General features: G+C 32.1%; 1 protein-coding gene and 1 non-coding gene across 2 annotated transcripts; both read left to right on the forward strand.

Moving 5' to 3' along the window:
- On the forward strand, positions 5,149 to 7,936 carry LOC109727410 (transcription factor MYB39-like). Its single transcript, XM_020257534.1, has 4 exons — positions 5,149 to 5,157; positions 5,273 to 5,561; positions 6,454 to 7,200; positions 7,562 to 7,936. The coding sequence occupies exons 2-4, from the start codon at positions 5,296 to 5,298 to the stop codon at positions 7,584 to 7,586; spliced, it is 1,038 nt and encodes a 345-aa protein (XP_020113123.1). The 5' UTR covers positions 5,149 to 5,157; positions 5,273 to 5,295; the 3' UTR covers positions 7,587 to 7,936.
- TRNAD-GUC lies at positions 10,317 to 10,388 on the forward strand. Its single transcript has one exon. It is a non-coding gene; the product is annotated as a tRNA-Asp (tRNA).

The following is a 14,222-nucleotide window of genomic DNA, read 5'->3' on the forward strand; positions in this document are numbered from 1 at the left end:
TATCTAGAGCATTTAAAACTTCTAGAAATCAAATTTCATAATTTTTCGACAGCATGTACCTTACGATCAAAAGCTCAAAAAATTGACAATTTTAACTGTCGGTATGGGATACTTGCTAGTTTAACGGTATAAAAGAATTGAAATAGGTTGAATTTTTGATAGAAAATTCTATTCACTACCTAGATAAAGATCAATAAGTCCGATCTTAAATTGAAGAATCCGATCATCCATTTTTAGGACGTCATTCGATTTTGACCGTTCATTTTATGTCCGTTTGATAGACTTTATAATGATTTCAAAAAATTACGAAATTTATTTTTTAGAAGTTTCAAATACTCTATATCATATTTAACGGAGTGGATCGTCGATTCGGAAGCCCCATCATCGAAAACAATTTATGAGTACGAATGGCCCAATACTCATAAGAGTATAGTAGCCCTACTCTATATATATATATAGAGAGAGAGAGAGAGAAAGAGAGAGCTAGCTAGGCTCCTATGCTTTCGAAAGCACATAAACCTCCGTACTTGTAAGTTATTTTTGATAATGGGATGGTTCCGTTAAACATAATTTACACGGTTAAAACTATCTAGAAATCAAATTTCATAATTTTTTAATTTTATTTTTTTAGTGAATGAGTAATCTCAAAATAAATGACTGAAAATAAAAATATCATAAAAAATAATGATAAAATATTCTAATTTTAAATTGAAAGTATTATTCTTTCTCTTGATATTAAGTAGAATTTTCTATTAAAGTTTCATATAATTCGAATTCTTTTATACCGTTGAACTTACAAACGTACTACATCGGCCGTTAAAATAGTCATTTTTGAGATCCTTTGATCACTTGATAAATGATATCAAAAAATTATAAAATTTAATTTCTAAATAGTTTTAATAACGTAGATCATACTTAACGGAGCCAATCGTCAATTTGGATGTCCTCTCATAAAAAATAACTTATAAGTGCGAAAACTCTCGTACTTTTAAAAGCGCAGGAGATGTTCTTATTCTTTCTCTCTCTCCCTGTATATATATTGTTACCCCCTTACCTTTTTTCTTCTCCTTTTTTTTTTTTATTTTTTACTTTTTGGTGTAATTATTGTTTTTTTAGAGAGATAGGTAGCACGCTACCCGCTTCGTTTATTTCATTTAGAAATAAACTTAGCTGGAAATGTGAATTAACTAGAATTCAAACTTGGGACCTTGTGTACTAACCACCAAACCTTTTGCCACTTGCTCTAGGGACGGTCGGTCTTTTTGGTATAATTATTATCCCAAAGAACATAAGGTCTTTACCTAGTGATATGGAAATCTTTTTGAGAAAGGGAAATGCAAGCTAAGCCTATAACTACAAGGAGGAGACTTTTTTTTATGTGAATTTGAATTAAATAAAAGTAATTAATAAGACTAGAACTAGGCTATCATGTGAAATAATCGTTTTACTTAAAAGCTTAAACGTTTAAAGAACGGTGTTTATGTAAATTTTTATATTTAATACTCTCCATCATGTCTGGGTTCAAATTTTTTTTGCAAGACCTATGACGTGAACTTAAATTAAATGGAAATAAATTAATAATGTTAGGAGCCTAGCATAGTTCAAACTCTAATAACTGCTCATCCAAGCATGTCTAAAATTAGGCTAAATTATAGAAAATTTTCCTGTCAAAACGCGATTTTTCACTTTCCCCCCTGTCATTTAAAAACCCTACACTTTGTCCCCTTGTAAAATGAAAAATGTGCACTTCGCCTCCTACCATTAGTGATCCGTTAGGGTTCCATTATAAAATATTTTTTTATGCCCAAAATACCCCCCCGTCCTCTTCCCTGTTGCTTCGCCTTCCTCCGCCTTCATCGGCCTCGCCGCCTCGCCCTCCTCCACTCTCGCCCTCGCACACATCCCGGTCCGGGCCCACAAACATCCTTTCGCCCTCCTCTGCCGCCTCGCATTCGCCCTCGTTGTCGTTACTCACCTCTCCATCTACCCCCACCCCGATTTCCACCCTACTATCGCCGAAATCGAGGGGCGGCGAGGGTGCAGGAGAAAGATGAGGCGTGAACCGCGGAGAAACCGCGTTCGATCGAGGCGTGAATCGCGGCCGATCGAGACTGCTGTTGAGGAAGATGAGGGAGAAGACAAAAATGACAGGGGGCAAAATGGTCATTTTATCATCACAGTACACACCACACTCCCTGTAAATATTTTTTATTTTACAAGAGGACAAAGTGTAGGGTTTTAAATGACATGGGGGAAAAGTGAAAAATCAGGTTTTGATAAGAAAATTTTATGTAATTTAGCCTTAAAATTAACTAACTAGTTTTTTTAATAAAAAATTAACTTTTTTAGTTTTTCATTAACAAATAACAGTGAAAAAACTAGTACACAAAAATATTCGATCAATAGACAAGGCATTATATAGGATTACAATCAATCTTCGATTGTAGACCAAATATTATTTTTATGTTCTTTAATGAATCGAACACTCCTTTTAAATTATCCAAATTTTTTTTTTAAAAAAAACTAGTTGGATTCAAAAAGTCAACCCATGTTCACAAGCTAGAGTTCATGTGGTGTAAGCTAGCTATCTAGCTATTTGGACCAATGGAAGGACGAGTAGGTAGGGATGTAACGCGCAAATTTTTGACAAAATCATATCCGCAGAATCCGTATCCATACATTACTTCAGTTGCTAATCCGGATGCAAATACGTGTTGAATGTTAAATTTTTATTATTATATCTGTTTAAAACGGATTTAAATTTATATATAAGTTGGATTTGTATTTGAATATTATTGAGATAATATATATTATATATATGCTAATATGTATATATATAAATATGAACTAAAATTAGTGCGAATAAAATGAATAATGCAATTGAAGATTCCTCCTTGTTTTCGAACTTCGTATATCTATATTTTATTATTTTATACAATAAAATTTAATATTTTAATTAATATAAATATAATTTTAATATAAAATCTATAGTAAAATAAATGAAAATATGATAGAATACTACTTTATCCCTATGCAATATGTATTATCTCCCATCTTTCTTATCCTTTTTAGAAGTGAAAAGAGTTGAATTTTTTTAAAAATCACATTAATTTTCGTTCAAATATTTTTTATTTTTTTCAAAAATAAATTTGAATATAAATATATATCAAATATTAAATTTTGACGTTCATATTCGCAGATCGAATCCAATATCGGATTTGATTTAGTTTATCCTAACCACTTATGAGTAGTTACCCATGGGCCCGACAAATGTACGGCCAATGTACGGTGGCTAAGATTCTACGTGGCGATTTAACACATTATAATTATTGCATGGACTTGGTCTGCCACATTGATCGTGGACCGGTGAATCAATTTTTTTTTATTTTATCTCAATTTTCAATCTACATACATCACAGAAGAAGAGAACAACGTATCTTTTGTTGAATGAAAATTTTGAATCGGATAGCTGATTTAAAAACTAAAAATCTTAAATAATTTCCATTTTTTTCAAGTTAATTTAATTTGTAGTTTTTAAAATTTAGATTACTAATTAAGTGCATGCCCAATGGGGTTTGATCCTAGATGGATATATTGTGCTTGATTTAAATTATTATTAACCTTAGAGAAAGTAATTGTTATGCTCAATCTCTCTCCCTCTCTCTCTCTCTCTCTCTCTCTCTCTATATATATATAATGTGTAATCTCCACAACCCCTTATCTAAAAATTCTAGCTAGAGTAATTTTATTTATTCCCTTTGTTTGAGATATGCTAAGTTTACAACCCAAAGAGGATTATATATAGTATTGTAATCCTCTCTTCTAGAATTTAAAATAATTAATTAATTCTCTTATATTTAGTGTTAAAAATAATAAAAAGTTTAGCCCTTCGGTGGTGGAGTTGTTATTAATTAGTCAAAAAATAAAAGGGAGTGTTAAAACTAGTAATTAAAGAAAAAAAAGACTTTTGGATAAGAGTGTTGTAGGATTACAACTCACTTTAGGTTGCACACCTAAAGTACTCTTTTTTGCAATAGAAAAAAATGCTAACTCGATCTACAAGCAAAAACGATTAATTGTAATATCTATTCCGGAGTGGCTAGGGTTTTACTAACCCTTTTAATTTTCAGTAAAAAATAGAAAATGATAAGAGTATTTAGCAGTATTACAGGATGTTCATCTTAGCCAGGTGCGAAAACCATAGAGGTGGTATTTAAAATTTTTTCAAATAAGGACAAACTTCAAATACCATCTCTGTGATTTCACACTTTCTTAATTTAGTACCCTATGCTTCAAAATGTATCAGATTAGTGCCATGTGATTTTATTTTTCTCATTTTATAATCCATTCCGCTAATTTTTTCTTCGTTAAATCAGTGACAAAGTTAAAACTAAAGCCTACTAAAGAGAATATTCAATAAACCTATGTGGGTATCTGAAGTATTTTGTATATAATTTAATAAAATATTAACAAAAAAGCTGACAAAAAAAGAAAAATAAAACCATAGGGTATTAAGGCTTGTTTGGTATTGAGGCCTATCTAATGTTATTAGATAAAACGGAGTTGAGGAAAAATCATATAGGGATATATTTCTGCGTTCTCCGGTGGAATCGTAGAAAATATATAGTAACTAACTCATCGCGATATGCGGAACATAATATTACGTACGGAAACAAACAAAGTATTTTTCCAACGTACTTTCTCACCGTACATAACATAATCTCCCTGTAATTCCAAACGAAACCTAAATTGATACATTTTAAGTCATAGGGTACTAAAGTGAGAAAGTGCGAAACCACAGGGGTGGTATTTGAAGTTTGCCCAAAAATAATTTCTTTTACCGCCCATTAACCCTAGTTTTTATTTTTATTTCGCTATACGTACGTGTCTCTTGTACATACGAAACCCTGCTTTTATTTGTAGCAGCCCTTAACTAATTCTTTTCTTCGAAGCTTCTTCAAATGTACTTAAAAAAACATGTATAGAAAAGACTCTGTCTTGTTAATTCATAAACAAGAAGACTTTGTTAATTTAATCCATTTTTTCTTTTTTCCAAAAAAAAAAAAAATCTCAACGTGAGCAAAACCTGTATAAAAACCCTAGCACCACAAGGTCCACAACTAACCAAAATCTATCCTACTTCAACATCCACAAAAGGTTGGTCACACAATATTTGTTCACACCCCAACACCCAAACCCTAACCCTGATTCATTAAAATGCTATATATACATATACAACTTCTTATATATAGATGTTGTTGCATGCATGCAGGGATAAGGAGAATATATATAGGAATGGGGAGGGCGCCGTGCTGCAATGCCGAAGCAGGCCTGAAGAAGGGGCCGTGGACGCCGGAGGAGGACAGGCTGCTCAAGGAGTGCGTCGAGAAGCACGGGAACGGGAGCTGGCGGCGGGTGCCGAAGCTGGCTGGCCTCAATCGCTGCGGGAAGAGCTGCCGTCTCCGCTGGACCAACTACCTCCGGCCTGGTATCAAGAGAGGGAAGTTCTCCAAGGAGGAAGAGAAGCTCATCATCAACTTGCACTCTCTCCTTGGAAACAAGTATGTACTTGTAATCTGTACCGTGACGAATTATATGAAATAATTGTTTTCTCTAAAAACTTAAGCTACTACAGAATAATATTTTTGATATTTATATTCAACAAAATATATATATATATATATATATATATATATATATATATATATACTCTTTCTGCTGGTTTAAATTTTTGGAGAAAATAATAATTATTTCATAAAATTCGTCATGATATCATAATAGGAAGTTCTGAATTCAAGTCCTGCAGGTCCCTAGTCTTATTTAATTTTCTTTCATTTAATTTAAGTTTACGTATTCAACTTATCAAAAAAGTCTCGAGTCCAGATGTGGAAGAAAGTGTTAAATATAAATATTAAAAATACTGTTCTATGATAACTTAAACTTTTATAGAAAACGGTATTTTTATATAATTCCTCATATATTACCCATTATCATCTTTCCTAGCTTTCCTTTCCATTTCTTTTATATATATATATATATATATTACACTAGTTGTAGGTGAAGATACCACAGTTTTTCTTTTTTTAGGCTCACTGAGCTTTAATTTGCTACAAATAATCAAACTTTAATATTTAGTTTTCGAATATATATATATATAACTGTCATTTTCCTTATCACACCATCTTCTGTAAAAGCCATGTTAATAATACGATGACTAATTGATTCAACCGACATGACCATATGATCACGCTGAGTCTATTATAACTTATAAGTTGCTATATCATTTTTAGGAACTTAAACACAGCTGTTAAATTAGTTATTGTTACATCATCAATAATTACAACGAAATGAAGTTTAGCAACCTAAGTAAAACTCAGCAATAGATTCAATTATTACTAATTTCATTGTTATAAACTAATGTAAAGCTAAATAATTGAAGTTTTATTCTCAAAGGTGGTCGTCGATCGCTGCTCGATTACCTGGAAGAACCGATAACGAGATCAAGAACTTCTGGAACACGCACATGAGGAAGAAGCTCCTTAACATAGGCATCGACCCGGTGACTCACAAGCCGCGGACCGACCTGAATCTCTTTGCGAGCATTCCCAGCTTGCTCCTCGCCGCGAACAATATCGGAAACCTACGTAGCCATTTCGACAATGCTCTTAAGCTTCAAGCTGATGCTGCAAACCTAGCCAAGCTCCAGCTGTTGCAGGGCCTTCTACATGTCTTAACTAGTGGTGCAACTACTACACCTACTACTACTCCAAACTTGGACTTGATAAGTGCTCTCATGGGTTCACCACAAACCTCTTTGTGCAACAAACAATATGAGGGGATCATGCTCAACTCGAATTCGAACCTGTCGGGTTTAGCATTCATGAACCCTCTCAACAGTTTCCTCAATGGAGATGGCGCGGTCGCGACCGTGCCCGTCGAGGGTTCTAGCTCAAGCGGTCAAGTAGGGTTAGGGAGTAACAATGGTGCAAGTGCTACTAACATGGATCTCTACACGCCACTTGCTTCAAATTTTACACCTTCATTGGTTTCGGCTTCGCCTGCAAGCTGCGGTGGAGTTAACCCGATCAACTCGAGCGATGGATCGATCGGTGAATCCCCGACCTCGGCTCCGTTCGATGGGTGGGAGAGCCTCAATCTAGATGATCTAAACACTGATCTTGGCTGGAAAGATGTGCTAAAGTAAGAAGTTAACTTCATTAATACTATTTTTAATGTTAAACATAAAAATATTTAAACACCGTTCTTTACCAGATTAAACTTTTAGTAGGAAATACTGAGTTCGAGTCACGCCAGACTCGTAACATTATTAATTTCCTCCTATTTAATTCAAGTTTACGTTATATATGGGCCTTACGGAGAGTTTTCCAACCTAGACATGAGGTGAGAGTGTTAAATATAAAAATATTTAACACCATTATGCACCAGGTTAAGTTTTTAAAAGATAACAGTTGTTTTTTCGTATTAGTTAATATTTAATTACTTAAATTATAGCTACAAATGTTATCATGCTTATTAACAACATGCTCTTTGTACATTGTAGGCAAATTTCATGGTTGAACACATAGTAAGGCGCAACAGGGATCGAGCCACTCGGCAATAGAAAAAGCAGGAGAAATTGTAGTCATTAGAATTGTAACGCATTCAATAATATTCAAAGATAGTCATCAGATGATGTGAGCAATAGTAGTCAATATATATATATTTATATGTGATAGAAAACTAATTAAGTCACATCAGTCATATATTTTGAATGTAATAGAAAACTAAGTCATGTATAGTAGCCATGACCATATTTATGTGTAATAAAAAAAAAACTCAGTCATACATATATAATGCTTGTACAGTAATTAAATATTGTACCATACAAGTCTTGTTTCTTATCTGGTATTTAAGATGATCCTGTGTATAATGAAAACTATGTATTGTCTAATTTATCCTTCTTTGCAAGAAAATCATACATACTTACTCGTGAAAAAATTACGAGCTTCAATTTTCATTTTGCAGTACATATTAATGGAGAAAATTGGGTATAAAATGTCAAGACAAAACGCGCGTACTATCCTATTATATTTAATATTTTAGGTATATATCATGGTATCAGATCCAGTTCTAATTACCCTCTCGGTTTCAAGAGGTATTGAGTTGCAAAATTCGATTTATATATGCGTGATATATATGTAAATTGGTTAATACTTAATAGTAAAATTGGTGAAAGTAGCTTCTTTCAGATAACCAATATGATTATTATTTTTTTATGTGTATGATTAAGTGGTCCAAAAAGAGTTAAGAAACATTTAGTAGGTTTAGTTTATTTAGGTTCTTTTAAATCAAGGTTACTTAATTGCTTGATAAGAAGTGACTATATATATATATTTATACGTACCATACATCATCAAAATTAGTTTAATTAATTGCTAACTATATATAGCAATTAAGTTGGAATTGGATATGGCTTAACATGCAAAGGAAAAAAAAAATAGTAGGTGAAGTACTTATGTTGATTGGGCACTTAGTTTGACCTTCCATTTAAGTGCCAAAAAATTCTTTTTTGCAATATAAATTAAAATGGTGTAACATCCAAACCAAATTTATTAAATGATGCATAGCTTGTACAAAATTCTTTCTAAATTTTAAAAAAATTTATTCTCTTTTCATCATCAAGTATTCAAATTAAGATCAATAGCGTGAGAAAGAACTATATATATATTGTTTGTTTTATAACAAGTTGGTTTTCACAGTTCATGATTTTTGTCATATAAGAATTTTAGATTCTGTAAATCAAATATAATGGTTTATATTTAGATTTAATTTGAACTAACTCAATTTTATTGGATCGGGACGGTTTTGAAAATTAATTAGATTGAGGTCCGAGATTTTTTCTGCTTGATCGAGCCCGACCGGTCCGGTTCAATCATTTTAGCCCCTAACCCACATTATTTGGTCGATCATTTGGATCCAAATTAAAACTGGTCCACACAGGGAACAAAACACTTCTATTTTCATATATTTAATTAGAACAGTACTTCTTTTCTCAAAATGTTTGAAAAATGAACAAAATGGAAACGAGCATAATGGACTAAAAATAAATTTACATGGAGGATGAGCATTAGTACAATATTTGTCAATTAGTAATGAATTTTACTATTTATTTTTCATTTTTTGATGAAAATTTTAGTTAGTTACTTGAGTAACTTATTAAAAAGTACAAAATGGCATCATTAAGCAGTATATACTGAGATTTCTTTTTTTTTTTACTTTTTTTTTTACTCTTTTCTTTAACTCCAATACACCTATTTGGAGAGGAATATTCAATTCAAATAGTAAACAGAGTGACTAGGGTTAAAAAAATAAAAAGAAAAAAAAAATAAACAAAGAAAAACAGTAAACAGAGCTGATAGGGTTTCACTATGATGAAAATACAAGAGACCACTCATTTATAAGTGTAATTGAAATTGATCCTTCAACTTCGAATCTTTTTTATTTACTATCGGATATTTCACGGAGTCTTGATCTGAATTTGGATTTGAAAACTATTTCGAACCCTACCCATTAAAAGGTCGGATTCGGATTGGATCCAAGTTAGATATGGGTATAAAGTACCTAAAACTTTACTGGGTACGTAATTTATTTTTTACCAATGTACTATTCCTTTTTTATTGGGTCCAGGTAGGATTGGTGTTAGGTATAGAATACCGGGTATTTTGGATAGCTTTAGTAAATCATTAGAATTAGTATTAGCTTGGTAATTAAAGCCCACATCTTCAAAAACCCACAATTTGAGTAGAATATCAATGGGTCTTACATGGATGCCTTAACATGAACTTGGGCCTATGTCTTGTTTAAATCCAAATGACTATGTGCATGCATACTTCAATTCGAAAAAAGAAAGGGGAAAAAACAAAAAAAAAAAAGGAACAACTATATATATTGTATAACTTCTTTGACAACGCGTGATATGCAGAATCACTAAGTCTGACTCAATTTAAATGAATTGAAACATTAGATTGTGAAATCAAAACTTTAATAGTTCTCTAGTTGTTTCCAATTTGATATTCAAGAAGAATATTTAGCAACTTTATTATGCACTATTTCACGCCAAACAACTCTATTTTCTACACATAATAAATGGTTTATTACTATCAAAAATACAAGTTTTAACTAGTTGTCATTTCCTCTCTAATATTAAGAGGAAAAGCATTATATTCCAAATAATTTGATCTCTAAGTTTGAACTAGTTGCATTTAATATAATATATTTAATTATATATATCATAAATGAACAATTTATTAAACAAAGTCGTTGTAGTATAGTGGTGAGTATTTCCGCCTGTCACGCGGACGACCCGGGTTCGATCCCCGGCAACGGCGATTATTGTTTTTTTATTTTATTTTTTTCTTTTTTTGTTTCATATTATCTTCTAAGATCAATTTATAAGTTCTTTATTGTTTCCTTTTTTTGTTTCATGATCTCTTCTAATATTCGATTTGCCATTTTAAATTAAGTTCTTAATTGTATATATATATATATATATATATACAAGAACACAAAGAAGAGTACCTTTATTTATTTGAAACCAGCATATTTTTCATTTTGTTTCATATTCTCTTCAAATACAATATATATAGGCCGTGGCTATTATACTATTATGAGTATTGGAGCCCTCGTACTCATAAGTTGTTTTCAATGATGGAGCTTCTGAATCGACGATCCACTCCGTTAAATATGATCTAGAGTATTTGAAACTTTTATAAAATAAATTTCGTAAATTTTTGAAATCATAATAAAGTCCATCAAGTGGGCATAAAATGAACGGTCAAAATCGAACGACGTCATAAAAAAGGATGATCGGATCCTTCAATTCAAGATCAGAGTTATTGATCTTTATCTATGTAGTGAATAGGATTTTCTATAAAAAATTCAACAAATTCCGATTCTTTTACACCGTTAAACTAGCAAGTATCCCATACCGGCCGTTAAAAATTGTCAAATTTGTGACCTCTTGATCGTAAGGTTAATGATGTCGAAAATTTATAAAATTTGATTCCTAAAAAGTTTAAATGGTGCAAATAATATTTAACGGTGTGGATCGTCGATTCGGAAGCTCTATCATCAAAAACAACTTATAGTACGAGACGATCGTACTCATAATAGTATAGTAGCCGGACCCATATATATATATAATAATATATTATATATATATGATATAGAGAGAGAAATGACGAGACGAGCGAGCAGAGAGCAGGCTACTATGCTATCGGAAGCACGGAGCCTTCCGTGCTTCCAGCTCGTTTTCGATGTTGCGACTTTCGAATCGTCGATCGGCTCCGTTAAACTTGATCTAGAGTATTTGGAGTACCTAGAAAATAAATTTTATTATTTTTCGACATCAATTGCCTAGTGATCGAATGGGCTCAAAATCAACAAATTTCAATGACCGTAGTGAGCCGTTTGCAAGTTTAACGGTGTAGAAATATCCAAATCACGTGAAATTTTGATAGAAAATTTTTTATACTATATAAAACAAGATCAATATCTTTGATTTAAAATTTTAATGTCATATTATTACATTTTGTAAGATTTTTATTTTCAGCCGTTGATTTTGAGCCCCTTCGTTCACTAGGCAAATGATGTCGTAAAATTATAAAATTTATTTTCTAGATATTTCAAATACTCTAGATCAAGTTTAACGGAGTCGATCGACGATTCGAAAGTCGCAACATCGAAAACGAGCTGGAAGCACGGAAGGCTCCGTGCTTCCGATAGCATAGTAGCCTCACTCTCTCTCTCTCTCTCTCTCTCTCTCTATATATATATATATATAAAAGAGAGAGAGAGAGAGAGAGAGAGAGAGAGAGAGTTGATGAGCTCCTGCTATACATATCGAGTTTGAAAAGTTTGATGTTCACAATTTATGTTGCTTCTATTGTGCGTAATTTACTTCACAAGTTTAAGCTATCAGAGAAATTAAAGATAGATACATATAGCGAAATTCGAACTGATCAGGCCGAGTCGTGTGCGCGTATATCTGAGCACATTAATTTAAGTAAATCTGATGTTAATTACTTTCTTGTTAATTATAATGCAATCCCATATTATAACTAAACATACATTTGAATTGTCTCACATATTAAATTGTGCTCAGCATATTAATCTTACTGATGTATAATTGAGATGCTATCATTTACTAATTACATACTAGGAACTAAATTAATCTATTTGCAATGATAATAGTACTCAATGTACTAAATTAATTAACATAGTAATTACTATCACTTTCGTACTAATCCCGTATATCATGGTTTTAAGCGAGTCAATTGAATAAAAGATTTACCACAACATGTTTGAAACAATATATGGTATTGTCCACATACATTGTATATATGTTGGTAGTTGTATAATTTTCTAATGCGAAATAACATGTACAAATGCGTTGTATGCAGAGAAAGATAGATCAAGTTGTGTATTGAAAAATAACAAATAAAAAAGAAAAAAAAGTGTCTCTGTGACTAATAGTCCATGCAAGTCATTTTTTTGGAGCTTGCAAAGTTTGAGAAGCAAATTAATAAAGTTGTTGAAAATTCCACATGAGATAAAATAAGGAACAGTTATTGAAACTCAGTGTGTAAGAGGTGAGGTAATATATATATAGGAAGGGTAGAGGAAGGATCATGTACACCAAACATTAATTAGTTAATTTCAACAAAAAGTACACATTGACCAATTAAACTAATCCACCACTATCAATTCACATAATAGTACTCTAATAAAACAAATCTATTTATGTACTTAATCCCAATTAGAGCACAATTAAGCTTAAGAATATGTTGTTTATGAATTGTTTGTAGACCAGTACCATGCAAGTTGTTTATGGTTAATCGTAGTTTTGATGTGCCACAAATATATAATTTGGTTGAGGAATTAACGACGTGTTCGTATTATAAACTTTTTAGTTATGACATACAATGCATGGTTTGAACGTGAATCGATCGTTCTTTCTATGAGAGACTAGATTATGTGAAACATCTTCTTTTTTTTTTCTTTCTTTCTTTTATTGTTTTCTTCAAGAGAATAGTACTATTAGTACCAGCAATTCTCGACCAACTATTGCCTAACAAAGTTTTTTTTTTGCGAGAATTGGAGTAAAAGAGATTTGACTCTCGTATTTTAATCAAGAGATTGATTATTCTCGTGTCAAACTAGTTAAATTTAAACAGTAGTCAAAGAAGCTCTACTGTTGATAATTAATTGATCACTCTAACCACTACCGTGTTTCCAGGAGAATGATATATAGATATATATATAGAGAGAGTTCAGCTACTATGCTAGCTATTAATAGCACGAAGTATTTGGTGCTATCAAGTTTTCCGCCGTTAGATCTACCCTTTTGATCATTTTCACCCGTTAGATCATACTATTCAACCAACCACCCACTCAACCTTAGGAGACCCACATCATCCTAACCGCACATCTTTTAATCCAACGGCCAAAAATTTGATAGCACCAATGACTTGGTGCTATTAATAGTATATTAGCCTATATAGTTCTATATATATATAGAGAGAGAGAGAGAGAGAGAGAGAACTAGGCTACTATGCTATTAATAGCACCAAGTCATTGGTGCTATCAAGTTTTTGGCCATTGCATTAAGAGATGTGTGGTTAGGATGATGTGGGCCCCCCTAGGGTTGAGTGGGTGGGTGGTTGGTTGAATAGTATGATCTAACGGATGAAAATGATCCAAAAGGTAGATCCAACGGCGGAAAACTTGGTAGCACCAAGTCCTTCGTGCTATTAATAGCATAGTAGCCGGACTCTATATATATATATATATATATATATAGAGCTAGTCTCCTATACTATTTACGGTACCGGGGCTTCGATACTATAGTATCGTTTTTTATTTAGGGTGTTCAAATCAACGATCCACGTCGTTAAAACTGATCTAGAGTATTTAAAGTTTTTAGAAATAAAATTTTATATTTTTTCGACATAGTTTACTTTATAATCAAACCATTTCAAAATTGTCAATTTTCAATGGCTACTATGGTGAGTTTGGAGTTTAACGGTGTAGAAGAATTTAAATTTCTTCAAATTTTGATAGAAAATACTTTAAACTATCTAGATTAAGGTTAAGATTTTTTATCTTGAATTTAAAAGTCCTATACTAAAATTTTAAAGATTATTCAATTTTCACCGTCCATT

Source organism: Ananas comosus, linkage group 22, assembly GCF_001540865.1.
Source record: "Ananas comosus cultivar F153 linkage group 22, ASM154086v1, whole genome shotgun sequence".
Classification (NCBI taxonomy): domain Eukaryota; kingdom Viridiplantae; phylum Streptophyta; class Magnoliopsida; order Poales; family Bromeliaceae; genus Ananas; species Ananas comosus.